Here is a 12,407-nt window from a genome sequence, read left to right as displayed (position 1 = left end):
GCCCAGTCCCCTCAGGCTCTCCTCAGCCCGTGCGCCGGCCCCGAGCCGTTTCCGTTGCCCTCCGCTGGGCTCTTTCCCGCTTTTTCACAGCTTTTCTTAGTGGGGCCCAGTGGTGGCACTTCTAGACACGCAGGCTGCTGGCATCCCCCATTGATGGGAGGGATCGCCCTCTCCTTCGTGGGCCGCTCTCTTCCTCCGGCAGCGAGTCCGGTGGGACATGTAATCACCAGCTTCTGCGGCTGAGTGCTCTCTAGCTGAGGGAGGAGAGGCATTACTGCACTTCTACACTCACAGGACTTGGCCGGATGGAGGGCTTGTGCATCAGCTGAGGTCCGCGTGGCCCTCCTCCACTTTCCTTAATTGCTCTGTGGTAGCTGGCTGGGATTGATGTTTTAAGGGTGATGGAGTAGATTTACTTCATCTTTCTTGCATTACTTGGTAAAGGAAACTTACTGGAAGCAGTGGGATGAAAAGGCTGAGAGAAGAGACGGTCTCAGGTTGGCTCATCTGTCCTCTCTCACCCCAGGCATCGCTCGGGTAGATGGAAGAGACACAAAGTTTGGCTTAAATTCCTGGTCAGACCCTTCTCTCCGTTCATACAAGCCCTGGCCAATACAGACACTGGAAAAAAATAGCCAAGGTATTCAAGGTGACCTGAGGAAGGGCAACTGATGCCCAAAAGCTTGTCCAACAGCTCTTCCAACTATACAGTCAGTCTGATAAAAACTATTGCAACAAGCCTGGCCTTTTGACATTTCTTAGACCGTCATGGCTACAACAACATGCCAACCTGGACATTGCAACATCCAGGGCATTAATTAGGATACTCGGGCAGTCAAGAGGTTGTCATCCCTGGCAGATGTATATTATGGAGACACAGGAGACTTCTGGGCCTTGGCTGAGTGGCACTGAGTTAGCTGATTCGCCTGAGAAGATCTCAGGCAGGCAACAACCGTAGCAAGGTGGGACAGCTGAGCCCAAGATGTCGCACCACCAGCCTCTTTTAATGGACAGCCTCATGCCCCATTACTATGGTCTCAGGGGAGATCTGCAAGCCCAGACATCAGTCTGAGTAGCCCTGTGCTAATTAAACATGGTTTGTTAGGAGACTGCTAACCCAACCCACATTTGAGATGGTCTCTCCTGATAATACTTTTTGTTGTATTTGGCTGGGGAAGGACAATGTGGGGAAAATGTACCTTTAAGAGGCTCTCAAGCTAGCTGGCACTGCTAACGGTGTTGCACAGAGGCTTATGTTACAAAAGGCCAATTATCTAGAACTCAGACACCAAAATGAAGCAAATCCCTGGCTCGGAGCAATTACTGGCACGAGAGAGATGTCAGGGAAAGGCTTTGCTTTTACAGCCAGTTTCCAGCCTCTGAGAAATCCAGCACTTTGATTAACAGACAGATCTCTGGGAAAAGATGCCAAAAGCATCTTTGAAACAGATGCTCTGCTCCATCACTCCCAAATCCCTTCCCTGTGGCCTTCATCCCTTGCCTGCTCTCTTTTTAGCCTATATATTTTGGGGGCACAAGCTGCCTCTTCCTGCACATTTCTACTGGACTTAACGTGATGGAGATCCCCTCCTGTTGGATGCTACTGCAACACAGACAATGTGAATGTGCTTTGGCTGCTGAGGAGATCATCACAGAGGAGTGAAAGGCCACACACAATCTCTAGCAGTCTTGGACAGGTTCAGGCATCTTCACCATTTGCTAATCTCCAGACCAGGCTGCCTACATTGAAGTACTTACTGCTAATCAGTCCAACTGCCCCCTAGTCAGACCTTTCTCTCCTCCTTCTATAAGTGCCCTGGCCACCACAGATTGAGGAACAGAATAAAAAATCTGCCAAGACATTTAAACTCAAGAGGGTAAATACAATCCTACAATGCCCTGTGGGTCTTATTCATGTTTCACTTAATTTGTGCTAATCCAGAGAATAAGCATAAAAGGCGTGTTGCCCTGAGCAGCAGCCTGTAAGAGCCAGGAGTTCCTCCTATGTTATGGGACAACAGAGGCTTAAGTTACTTGAGCAATCTCTGTTGCTAATCCATTCCAGGTGAGGTTCTTGGTATGCAATCCTGATAATTATTATCGTTAATGCACAGGCCCATGGCACCTGGGCCTAGGGGCCATTGCCAATCAGGGACCCTGGAGGGCACCAGGGGCAGCACAGCCCAGACAGGCATCCTGGCCATGGGCATCCGGGGTGGACAACTCATGCCTCCTCCTCTCTGGCCAGGCCAGGGCCAGGGACTAGGGGCCGGTGAGGGGCTCCCTGTGGGAGGTGACAGCTTCCCAGGGCTGTCTGCTGCCAGGAAGCCCCATAGGCAGCCCTGTTCCTGCTCCCTGCCATCTGTGGGTGGCCGCTGGCACCAGCACTACTGGGACAGGACGGGACAGCCCCATCCCACCCTGCCTGGGCCGGAGCTCCTACCCCCTCCCTGTCCCCCAAGCTGGCCTCGGCCCTGGCCCTTGCCTGGTGGGGGGCCTCCAATTTTCTGTTTGCCCAGAGCACCAATAAATCTTAATCAGTCACTAAGTACAGGCCTACAAGATAATAGCACTGGCTTTTTTTCAGATAGGGCCAGATCCTGCAATGGAATAAACTGTTGTCGCTCTGTATAAAGCATTGGGGGATCCAGCCCATGATCTGGAGGACAGATTCCACTCTCAGGGCCATGGGCACACATGTGGAGTAACACGAATCAGGTGTGAATCCATCTGCCGCAGAGTGGTTGACAGAAGCAAGACCAGAATCAGGGCTTGTCTCCAGGGTGCAGTGTTTGGCTTTTGCTGGTCTGCAGACTAATGACGCATGCAAACACAGGAGGTGAGATGGCAGAGATATGCCCCACAAAAGTGTTTCTGGGCTTCCCCTTCTCTCCGAATCCTTCCTGGTCAAGCCAAGAGTTTTTTTCTCCCCACTTCAGGATGGGAGCACAGTTTGGGAACCTGTATTTCCAGTTTCCATAAGCATGCCATAAAATAAGCACAGGGAATGTGTGGTCAGGAAACTGCATACAGCTTATATTGCAATCTTCAAAAGGAGACTGGACGCACACCTTGCTGGGGTTACTTGACGCCAGCAGTCTTTCCTGCCCAGAGCAGGGGGGCTGGACCTGATGATCTCATGAGATCCCTTCCAGTCCTAAACTTCTGTGAATTAATGAATTTGTGAATCTGTGTTCAAAATTCTGAAGTGACTAAAAGCACTCCGTGGGTGCTATATTGAGGGGGATATACTGCTGCCTGGAAAGATCACTGCTTCCACAATCTGACCTGCCTTCCTAGTGAACAGGTTACTCTTCAGTTTTTTGCCCTGAGCCACTGTTGCTGTTTAACACCTGCCACGTTCTACCCCAGAGATGGCCGGGTTTCCAAAGTAAGGGGGGATTATATCTCAGAGATGGCAAATCCTGGCCTTAGGGGTAGGCTCCATACTGAGCATGGGGAAGAGGCCCAGTCAGAGCAGTATGGGATCTAGGAAGGGTGAAGATGTACATGCAATACAGCACATGTAAATGGATTAGGGGGGTGGCCACGTCTCCCTGAAGTCGACAGGCCAGTCCTCCTTCCCAGAGGTAGGAAGGAATTCTGTCCTGCTCATTTCTAGCAGGGGCATGAAGGCTCCTGGCTTTTCCACAAGTTTTGCCCCTATAGCACAGAGCAGGGTTTGTCTCTAGGCTTGTGAAAAAGCAAATCAAGGTCTTCAGAGGAAAGGTGCTGTCAGCATTGCTGTGGGGAAAAGGCAGCCCAGTGCACCCTCCTCAGTAAGGAGGGGAATGGCAGGTACCGTCTGTAGCAGAGCAGACCCACCATAGGAAGGACGTGTAGAAACAGGCCTGAACCCAGAGCCCTGGATCTGACCCCCTGGGACCTCAGGAGAAGTATGGGCCCGAGTTCAGATTCAAGCAACAAAGCCCTTCTCTGTGATGATTTTATCTGAATCCAGCCATCTTGGGCCTTTGGGGCAGCTGGCACCAGGTGGGAAGTTCTTTAGTCTGATGCCTTGCAAATGCCGCTTTGGTAGGTAGCAAAATAGCAGAGCCACAAGGCAGACTTCCCTTCTCACTAGCATCAGGGAAAATAAGCTGGGCAGGAATATGACTGAACCCCAAACTCCTTTCTCGTCTCCCTAGAAAGCAGTCAGCAAACCAGTCACTGATTTTGGGTAGGTCCCTGACAGTGACACAAGAGGGCACTCGCACTCCATTTAGCATTCCCTGCACTCAGCTCATCCTTCATCCCAGGGACTCTTCTGACCAGAAGGTTGCTCATAGCCAATTAAGATTTATTTCTCTGGTTTCTCAGCCCAAATGGAGAAGGAAATCCCTGTTATTAATTGCTACCCAACACAGAGACACCAGCCTGAGCCTCAGGCTCTCCTCAGGGGGGTAGAAAAGAGAATGAGATAAGATTAGAGTTGGCAGAGATGATACACTCACTGCGCCTTCAAAGGGAACAGAGGCAATTGAGGCTTCCAGGTGCTTGATAGAAATGTCCACAGCCTGTTGGCTCAAGGGATTAAGCATGTGTAGCAGGAAATAGCCTCGTGCTGGTAAGGCCAGTAGAGAAGCAGCTGCCAGATCTGTGCAGTCATGCACCTGTCCACAGGGACACAGAACTGGACCCCAGAAAAGTGAAATTCAACCCGTTGCAAAGCTGGTTTCTAATTCAAGGGGAATGAGCTGCCTGTGTGCTTCTGACTCCCAGAGGTCCTGGGTTCCACACTGACATGAGGCTGTCTCCATGCACGAGCTGTCCCAGAGAACACCATTTCACTTAGGCCCCTGTGGCATATTACATATATTATGCAATTAACTTGTGAGTCGTGCAATAAATTCAGACTGGCCACACATGCAAAGTAATTATCATGCTATAAAAATGTCCTTCCAGCTATAAAAAGGACCAACTGGCTACAGAGTTAGTGCTTGAAAATGTGTAAGAACTTTATAGCTGGTTTCTATTCGGCTTTAATTTGAACATGTGGCAGGGCCCTTAGTGAGGGTGGAAGGGTTTTCTTCTGCCTGTTCAGAGCACATGAAAGCAAGATGTCCCAAATGCGCACAACAGGCCACAGGTTTGCAAAGTGGAAGCAGCTTCATGGTATGCGGAGGAGACTGTGGAACGTCCCTCCAAAGCCCTCTCAGCTGATGGCATTTCTGGGAGTCTCATGGCCTTCTACATATGGTCCAGGCAGCCTGATCTGGCATCTGTGGGTATGTCTACACATGCATTAATGCGTTTTAGTTAATGCACGTTAAATCTGGTACCTTCATTGTGAAGTACAAGGAAAACATGCACTAGCCTGTCTTAATGCACATTAACTAAAAAGTACAGGGCACTTTTACATGTGCTGTGGGGGTGGGGGGCAGTTTAATTAGAATGGGTCTGAGAGCCACTCTAATTAAAGCATCACAGCATCGTGTGTATCAGCATCCCTGCACTACAAAATGGTGGCAGGGAGCACTTGAACTAAAGCTTGCTCAAAAAGCTTTAGTTCAAGTGCTCCCTGCCACCATTTTGAAGCATGGGGGTGCTGATACATGAGACACAGGAGACTGCTGGAGTGCAATAATTACCATACTCCAGCAGACTCGATTAGTCATATGGTAATTATTGCTCTCGGTTAATCAAGTCTGCTCCAACACTCTGTAATTACAGTGCATCAGAGCAACCCTACAGCACATCTATAGGCACCCACAGTTTTTAAGTGATGTTTAAAATGCATTACCCTATTTTAATGCACATTAGCCAAATAGCACTTTTTTTAGTGACACTTTAATGCACATTAGCCTATTTTAATGTACATTAAAGTGAACGTGTCGATGCACCCTGTAGTAGCACAAGGCCTGCAGAGCTGGACCAAGGATTCCCAAAGAGTTTACATGGCAACAAAGGTCATAAATATGCTCACAAACATCAATACGAACCCACAGGGCCAGACCTGCGCAAGACTTCTTCATCCAGGGCTGTTGCTGAGAGAACCCAGCGTGTATGTTTGCACAGCTGTCCAGGAAAGACACAGGCTGGGTTGCGAGCTGCTTGAGGTTACTAAAGCAGCCCAGAGCAACTGGAATGCACTGTTACCTCTGACCCAATTTGCTCCTATAGCAGCATCCAACGGGGAGGTAGAAGTCTGGAGAACATACAATGTTTCTGGCATGGAGTCACTCATGGTGGAAGACCAATGGATCTACCAGAAAGTAGAATTAGGCACACTGCATCCTATATCCCTCTATAAATGCTGATGCATGTACATTAGAGGAGTCCTTGGAAGCAGATGTGACAGTCAAATATCTGGCTAAAAATTCCACAATGGCCTCATATGTGTTCTGCTTTGTACACTTCCTTTTTTGGCTCCAATTATTTCTGGTCATTGTCAGCTCTAAGGTGATTTTTGCTGACTTGAAACTCATGGCTAGGTTTTGAGCTGCCTGGGAGAGGTGACCCAGTCCAGTTATCCCCAGTTTCAAGTTTATACCTTGTTAACTAAAGAAGGAATGAACTCAGCACATCACATAGAGGCAGTTTGGAGTGGGGAAAACCTGCTGAGAGAGTTTAAGGAAACAGCAAAAGAAGCAGAAGTGGATTTTAAGAAGCACGTGGCCCTCAGAAAAGGCTCTTGCTTTTTTATCACTCTATTGAGCAACTTCATCACACCAGTTTTTTGAATGGTATTGCCACACACACTATATGGTCTGATTATCCACTACCAGCATTCCCATCCTTACCACCTATATATCCCTTCTTTAAACAGATAGACAGGGGAATGGGTTAATATAATACGCATGTCTTTCAGGTTTCACTGGTGGCACTGAGATCCATAAACTCTCCAGAAGGGAACCCTTTTGTCTGCATTTCATGGACTCCAGCTAAGAAGCAGAACCCTAATCTGATCCACCTGCATGCTTTCCTTCTCGCTTTCACTTGACTGCTCAGAGACTCAGGGTTCATCATGCCCCTCTTGGATTTGGCTTCATCCGTCTTCAAAGAGGTCACCCCTGCTAGGGCAAAAAGGACAAGTAGGAAAACCCAAAATCTGGGCTTAATTTGGAGCATGGAATGCCCCTGTGACTAATGAGTGATTTAAATACTGTGCAGTACTGACGTCACTTGTGTGAGCTGTGTTTATGACCATCCTTGGACTTGGATGCTACCATTATGGCAACGTACGGCAAATCCCATATTCTAATTTTTTTTTAAAGCAGAGCCCCTTCCACAAATAACCCCACTCAGCTACCACGAGTATTTCTGGGCATGCTTACAATGGAGTAACTGAAGAGCCAGCCCTTACCGTGAATCCAATGCCTACGGTGGCAGAAAAAGATCCTGGAATGAACTTGCCCTGATCAAACTGGACCAGCAGTGATGTCTTCCCCACACCGCTGTCTCCAAGCAAGATAGTCTGCAAGAATCAAAGCATCCTAGGGTGAGGAAGTGATCTGGGAAGCTGAACTGACAGGGGTTGGCTGGGAACCTCTAGTCCTCTCTGATGCATAGCACCAGTTCAGGCTGCATGGTGAAGATGGCAGGGAGAGGCTCCTAGGATCTGGGCCCTAAGGGTGCACCTGCATCCTGCATGGAAAAGCCAGAGGATAAAACCCAGGTCCCGGGATGCCCTCCCCAGAATGGAAATGCATCACTGGGCTACAGAGCCAGGCGCACTTCTGCGTGCTCTCTATCTGGCTCCATGAGCCTTATTCTTCCTGGCCCAGCTTCAACAAAATTGTCCTCAGCCCAAGTTTGCATCCTCTCTGGCTGAGAAGGGTTGAGAGCTCAGGTCAGGAGCCCCTGAGGGCAGCAGTCACCTGCTGATCTTCCTCTCTTACAGGCACATGGATCTTTGTGAAAACCCAACCACATCCTGGCTTTTCAGGAACCAGAGCTGCTCCACAGCTCTGAGAACCAAGTGGCTGCCTCTGCTCACAGGTCAGGCTGTCAAGGGAGAAGTTCAGCTCAGCTTCCTCTTCCCTTCCTCGTCTCAGGGCATGGGCATGACCTTGCTTTTCTCTAGTTTCTTGATTTTTCAGAAAGCTTGGAAAGGACAGAGTTACCACACTGTGCTGATCCCACCAAGACAGAGCGAGCCATTAGCAACGATAATTGGATGCAAGGCCCCTACTGAGGAACATCCTACAAAGGAAAAGTGTATTACATGTAGAGATGGCTGCATAGTCCCTTGGGCCCCATCCTAGGAGGCGCCTGCAACTCTTACCTCCCTACTGAGAGCAGGAGTTGAGGATGCCTAGGGTCTGGAAAGGCTGGACCCTTCGGTAGAAGCAGTTTGCTCTGAAGTGGGGCAGCATCATTTCAAATGCATTGCTTCTGCACTGCTCCGAGCCCTGTTGTGTTTGCTTCTCCCATCCTGGTCTAAGCCCCCTTTGCCTCTCAGCCAAATGTTAACAGGTGAGGCACAAAATCTACCCCTTAGCCCTTACTGCAGTGAGGATAATAAAGCTAATGATAATATCATTGCCCATAAAATACGAATTCTCTCTAGCTGGGTGGGCAGGTAGCAGTTTCCGTGGCTGCTACCTGGTCACATAATACAGATACACGCGGCATCAAATCAGAAGAGGGGTTCTCCAAACACTGGACTGAAGACAGACCTGTCTCCTGCCTCCTGCCCTACCCAGGAAGTGAAATATCACAAAAGGACCAAAAGAGGAAGTATCTGCATCAGTGCAGCGGGCACAAAGCCATCTTGGAGGGAAGCAGACTCCACTTGCTGCAGTATTTTCCACAAGGGATGGGAGATGCAATGAGAAAGGAGGCTATTATGAGGACCATGTGGCTACCACTTGCTAGGGGCATTCTCCTCCTTCCAGGTGAGAGCTTCATCTAGCTCCTTTTGCAGGGGAGGGACTGCTGAATGGCACACAAGCTGGCATTCAGCCTGTCTCGCTGGCTGGGAGGGGGAGGCTACCAGGGCATACTGCAACCTCCTCTCTCAGAATTTATACCCAGTAACACTCATGTTCAAACTAAGGGGGCTCATGTACGCAGCCCCTGAGGAGCTAAATGAGGCGATGGTCCTGCCTGTCGGAGCACAAAGTCTTTCATGGGCTCTGACACACCCAGTATGAGCTGAGGGCATGGGGCCCCTTGAGTGCTGATTTCAAGCTGCCTCCACCATCCAGTGAAAGGCAGACTGAGTTTGGCCTGACTTGTTTTCCAGGCTATTTCTCTGTGCTGGCTGCTCAGCTGACTGGCCCTGAGGAGATGAGCGGGGTCCTGGGCCAGTCTGTGTCTGTGCCATGTCAATACGTGGAAAGATACCAGACATATCAAAAATACTGGTGTGGAGGAGAAAATTGGAACTCTTGCTCCAAAGTTGTGGAGAGCACGGGGTCTCAAGATGAGGTGCGGCAGGGCAGAGTCTCCCTCCGAGACAACCACCACCTGCACAAGTTCACAGTGACCCTGGAGAACCTCACCCTGGAGGACACGGGGACCTACTGGTGTGGGATCAACAAAGTTGGACAGGATCCTTATGCCCCTGTGAAGGTGACTGTCTTCCCAGGTGAGTTCCTCAGAGCACTGCCCAGCTGCTGGAAAGTGGGGGTGCCTGGTCGTGGGGAGACAAGAGAGGGAGTGGGACTGGAAGACAGGCTGTGGCTGTGTCCCCATGAGGCTGTTTCCTGAGCAGATGCACTTGTCATGGTGCAGCAGTGGGCTGAGTGCAGCCTTTGCTATGGACACAGGATGGGGGCCTCAGTCTTGCCCATTCGAGCTGTGGCAGGCAACCAACTGTGAGAGGTCTGTAATATTCCCGCTTAAAACACAGGAGCATCTAAACCAGCCACCAGCCTAAACGAGGCATGTAGGCATCACAGGTAGGGAATGGGGTTTAACTGAAGATTATGTCCCGGGCCTGAAAGCTCTGGGCAGCACTGCGGTGTCTGCACCCTGCCTGCTTCAGGGGTCCCTTCCCTTTGCTGCAGTAGAGACAGACTCATCACCGAGTGACAGCCGCTGCCAGCTGAGGGCTGTGTGTGTCCTTGTGTGAAATACATTTGCTGACGGTGGTCTAGTATAGTGGTGCTCTACATTTTGGCCCTGCTGGATCAGGATTGGGCCCTGCATCAGCCTTGTGCACAGAGATTGGATCTTGGGGCCCTGCACCGCCCCTGCCTGGTGCCAAGATTGGGCCTCACTGTCCAGCCCCATGTGTCAGAATCAGTCTCCGTGCCACCCTAAGTGCTGGGATTGGGCCCCTATGCCACGCTGCATGCCTGAGCTAGCACACAGGGATGGATAACACTGGAGAAGTTAGCCCCGTGGGCTGGATAACACTGGAGAAGTGACTTCAGTGCACTGTGTTTTCTGACATATGTTTTCAGAGCTCTCTGCCACAAGGATGATGATAACAGCTGGGTTTATCTCCACAGTAAACAGCACTGTGAGCTCCAGGATAACCACACATGCCAGCCCTGCAAGGTAGGAGCATCTGGGTCAAGGCAAGAGCTTCAGCATGTTGAAGACAGTGGCAATCAAGGCTGAATTTCTAATGCCCGGCTTTGCTTGCTTGGCACTGGCAGACACTGGCCCATCCCAGTTTATGAAGGCAGCCTGGGTGGCTGGGCAAGTACCTACTTGAGTTGTGCTGACAAATGTGGACTTTGCATGTGAAATATGGGGAAGTTCCCAGCCTCAGTCAGGCATGAGGGCTGATGCACTGCCCTCGGCACCTTGTGTTACCCTATACACTGAGGCCCAGAGCAGGGGAAACTCAGCATAAGCTCTGTAGGAAGCTCCACTGTGCGGCTGGGGGAAGCACTGTGTATGAGAGAGAGACATGACCTGCCCTGGGTTGTAGAGTGAGCTAGTGACAGCTAAGACCTCAGGAGATCCTGTCACATGGGCAGGCCTTGACGACATGCTCCTTCAAGTCCCGTGCATCCTTGCCAGACGCTTCCGCCCTTGGTTATTATTCTACTTCAGTCACACTTCTCCTTGGCCTACACACTGCCAGCAAATAAGCTGGGTGTGCCCACAGTTCATCTAGAACTGCCATATAGAGCTTCTCAGTCATCTTCCTCTGCTTCTTATCCCACAGGCTTGGGTGGTCAAGACCTCCCTTCTTTGTCTTACAGTTACTCCTCTTGCTTAGGAACTTGAAGGCTGGTCTATACCCAGAGCATAGGTTACGCTAATGATGTGATTTCTGTACTGATTTAGTTAAACCTAGTGCAACTGCACATGTGGATACCCAAAAAATAGGTTTAAAGCTGGATTTTACAGTGTTTGGCTTCCGTTGGTGCAAATTAAGTTCAATGGAATCAGTTTTAAGAGCATCAGCAAGGCTGCTTGCAATGGTTTAACTCCATCTGTTTTGAAACCCATTCACATTAAATGTGTGCAACATGTCCTATTGGGTAGTTCTGTGTCAACCCACATGGCAGCCTGCAAGCTCTGCTTTGTATGAGGCTCCTTCTCCAGAAGGAATAGCCTCTGCTTTTAGAAGCTGAGACTAGATTTGTGACACAATTGCTTTACTCAGATCTGACCCGAGTTTGGAGCTTGGGAAAGACCTGGTCTGGGTAACACAGGGCAGGGCTGGATAGTGCGGGAAGCTGGTAGGGACTGGGGTTCCCCACACTTGAGCAGCAGTAGCCAGGAGGAGTTATCAGTGGCAGGGGTTGGGGCTGGGCATGGATATCCTCAGGCTCAGGGAGAGGAAGCAGCTGAGGGCTGGGGGTGAATGCTGCCTCTAGCCCTGATGGCCATGGCTGGTGAAGATGGCTGGCACGGGTGACCTGGGTCAGTAATGGCCACTCCTCTCAGCCTTCAGTCAGGGGCTCAGTTGCATGGGTGGGCCTGCAGTGAGGGCAATGTCTCATGGACATATTTTGTCTTTCTTCTTCCAGCTCTGTTTTCACCAAACCCAAGTTCCTGTTGCCAATGGTCATCTCGGTTTTAATCCTACTGATAGGCATCTTGGGTTTTCTTCTGGCAAGGAGGGGGATGCTGAAGAGGCAAGAGGGTGAGAGCTGCAAGGAGGCATCTGCCTCCATCTCAGTCTCATCAGTGATCCACCGCTGTCCCTGCCCTGTCCCCAGAACTCTAGTCAACCAAACTCATGCTAACATCATAGCTGCAGTGAGCCAAGGATCCAAAACGGAGGGTCCTGCCCCCACACCATTAGATTCAGAACAAGGCCATGGAAGTGGCTGCCCATACTGACACAGCAGCCAAATCCACTTCCATCTAAGCCACTGACTAGCAGCCTCTGAGGAGCAGAGAGAAATCCCTTGACTCAACCCTCCCACCTTCAGACCTCAGGTTGGGGAGGACCGGGTTAGAGAGCTTCTGGAGGGGCTGGACGCGTTCAAGTCAGCGGGTCCGGATGATCTCCACCCCAGGGTGTTGAGGGAGCTAGCTGGGGTTATTGC

General features: G+C 50.4%; 1 protein-coding gene across 2 annotated transcripts in view; it reads left to right on the top strand.

Annotated features, from left to right (window-relative positions):
* The first annotated feature begins 8,700 nt into the window (after positions 1–8,700).
* The window catches only part of LOC109297737 (CMRF35-like molecule 4), a 12,690-nt gene continuing 8,983 nt past the window's right edge, over positions 8,701–12,407 (top strand). Inside the window, exons 1-4 of one of the 2 annotated variants that reach the window (XM_019517747.1) lie at positions 8,701–8,840; positions 9,191–9,535; positions 10,404–10,452; positions 11,883–11,998. In XM_019517747.1, the coding sequence (XP_019373292.1) occupies positions 8,762–8,840; positions 9,191–9,535; positions 10,404–10,452; positions 11,883–11,998 (589 nt within the window). In that variant the 5' untranslated portion in view covers positions 8,701–8,761. Of the gene's footprint in view, positions 8,841–9,190; positions 9,536–10,355; positions 10,453–11,882; positions 11,999–12,407 lie in introns of both variants that reach the window. The other variant, XM_019517738.1, reaches the window with a different exon arrangement.

The sequence above is a fragment of the Gavialis gangeticus genome, unplaced genomic scaffold (genome assembly GCF_001723915.1).
Source record: "Gavialis gangeticus isolate Ggan-Ray unplaced genomic scaffold, GavGan_comp1, whole genome shotgun sequence".
Taxonomy (NCBI): Eukaryota; Metazoa; Chordata; order Crocodylia; family Gavialidae; genus Gavialis; species Gavialis gangeticus.
Note: the sequence above shows the minus strand (reverse complement) of the source record. Positions and strands in the feature narration are given on the sequence as shown.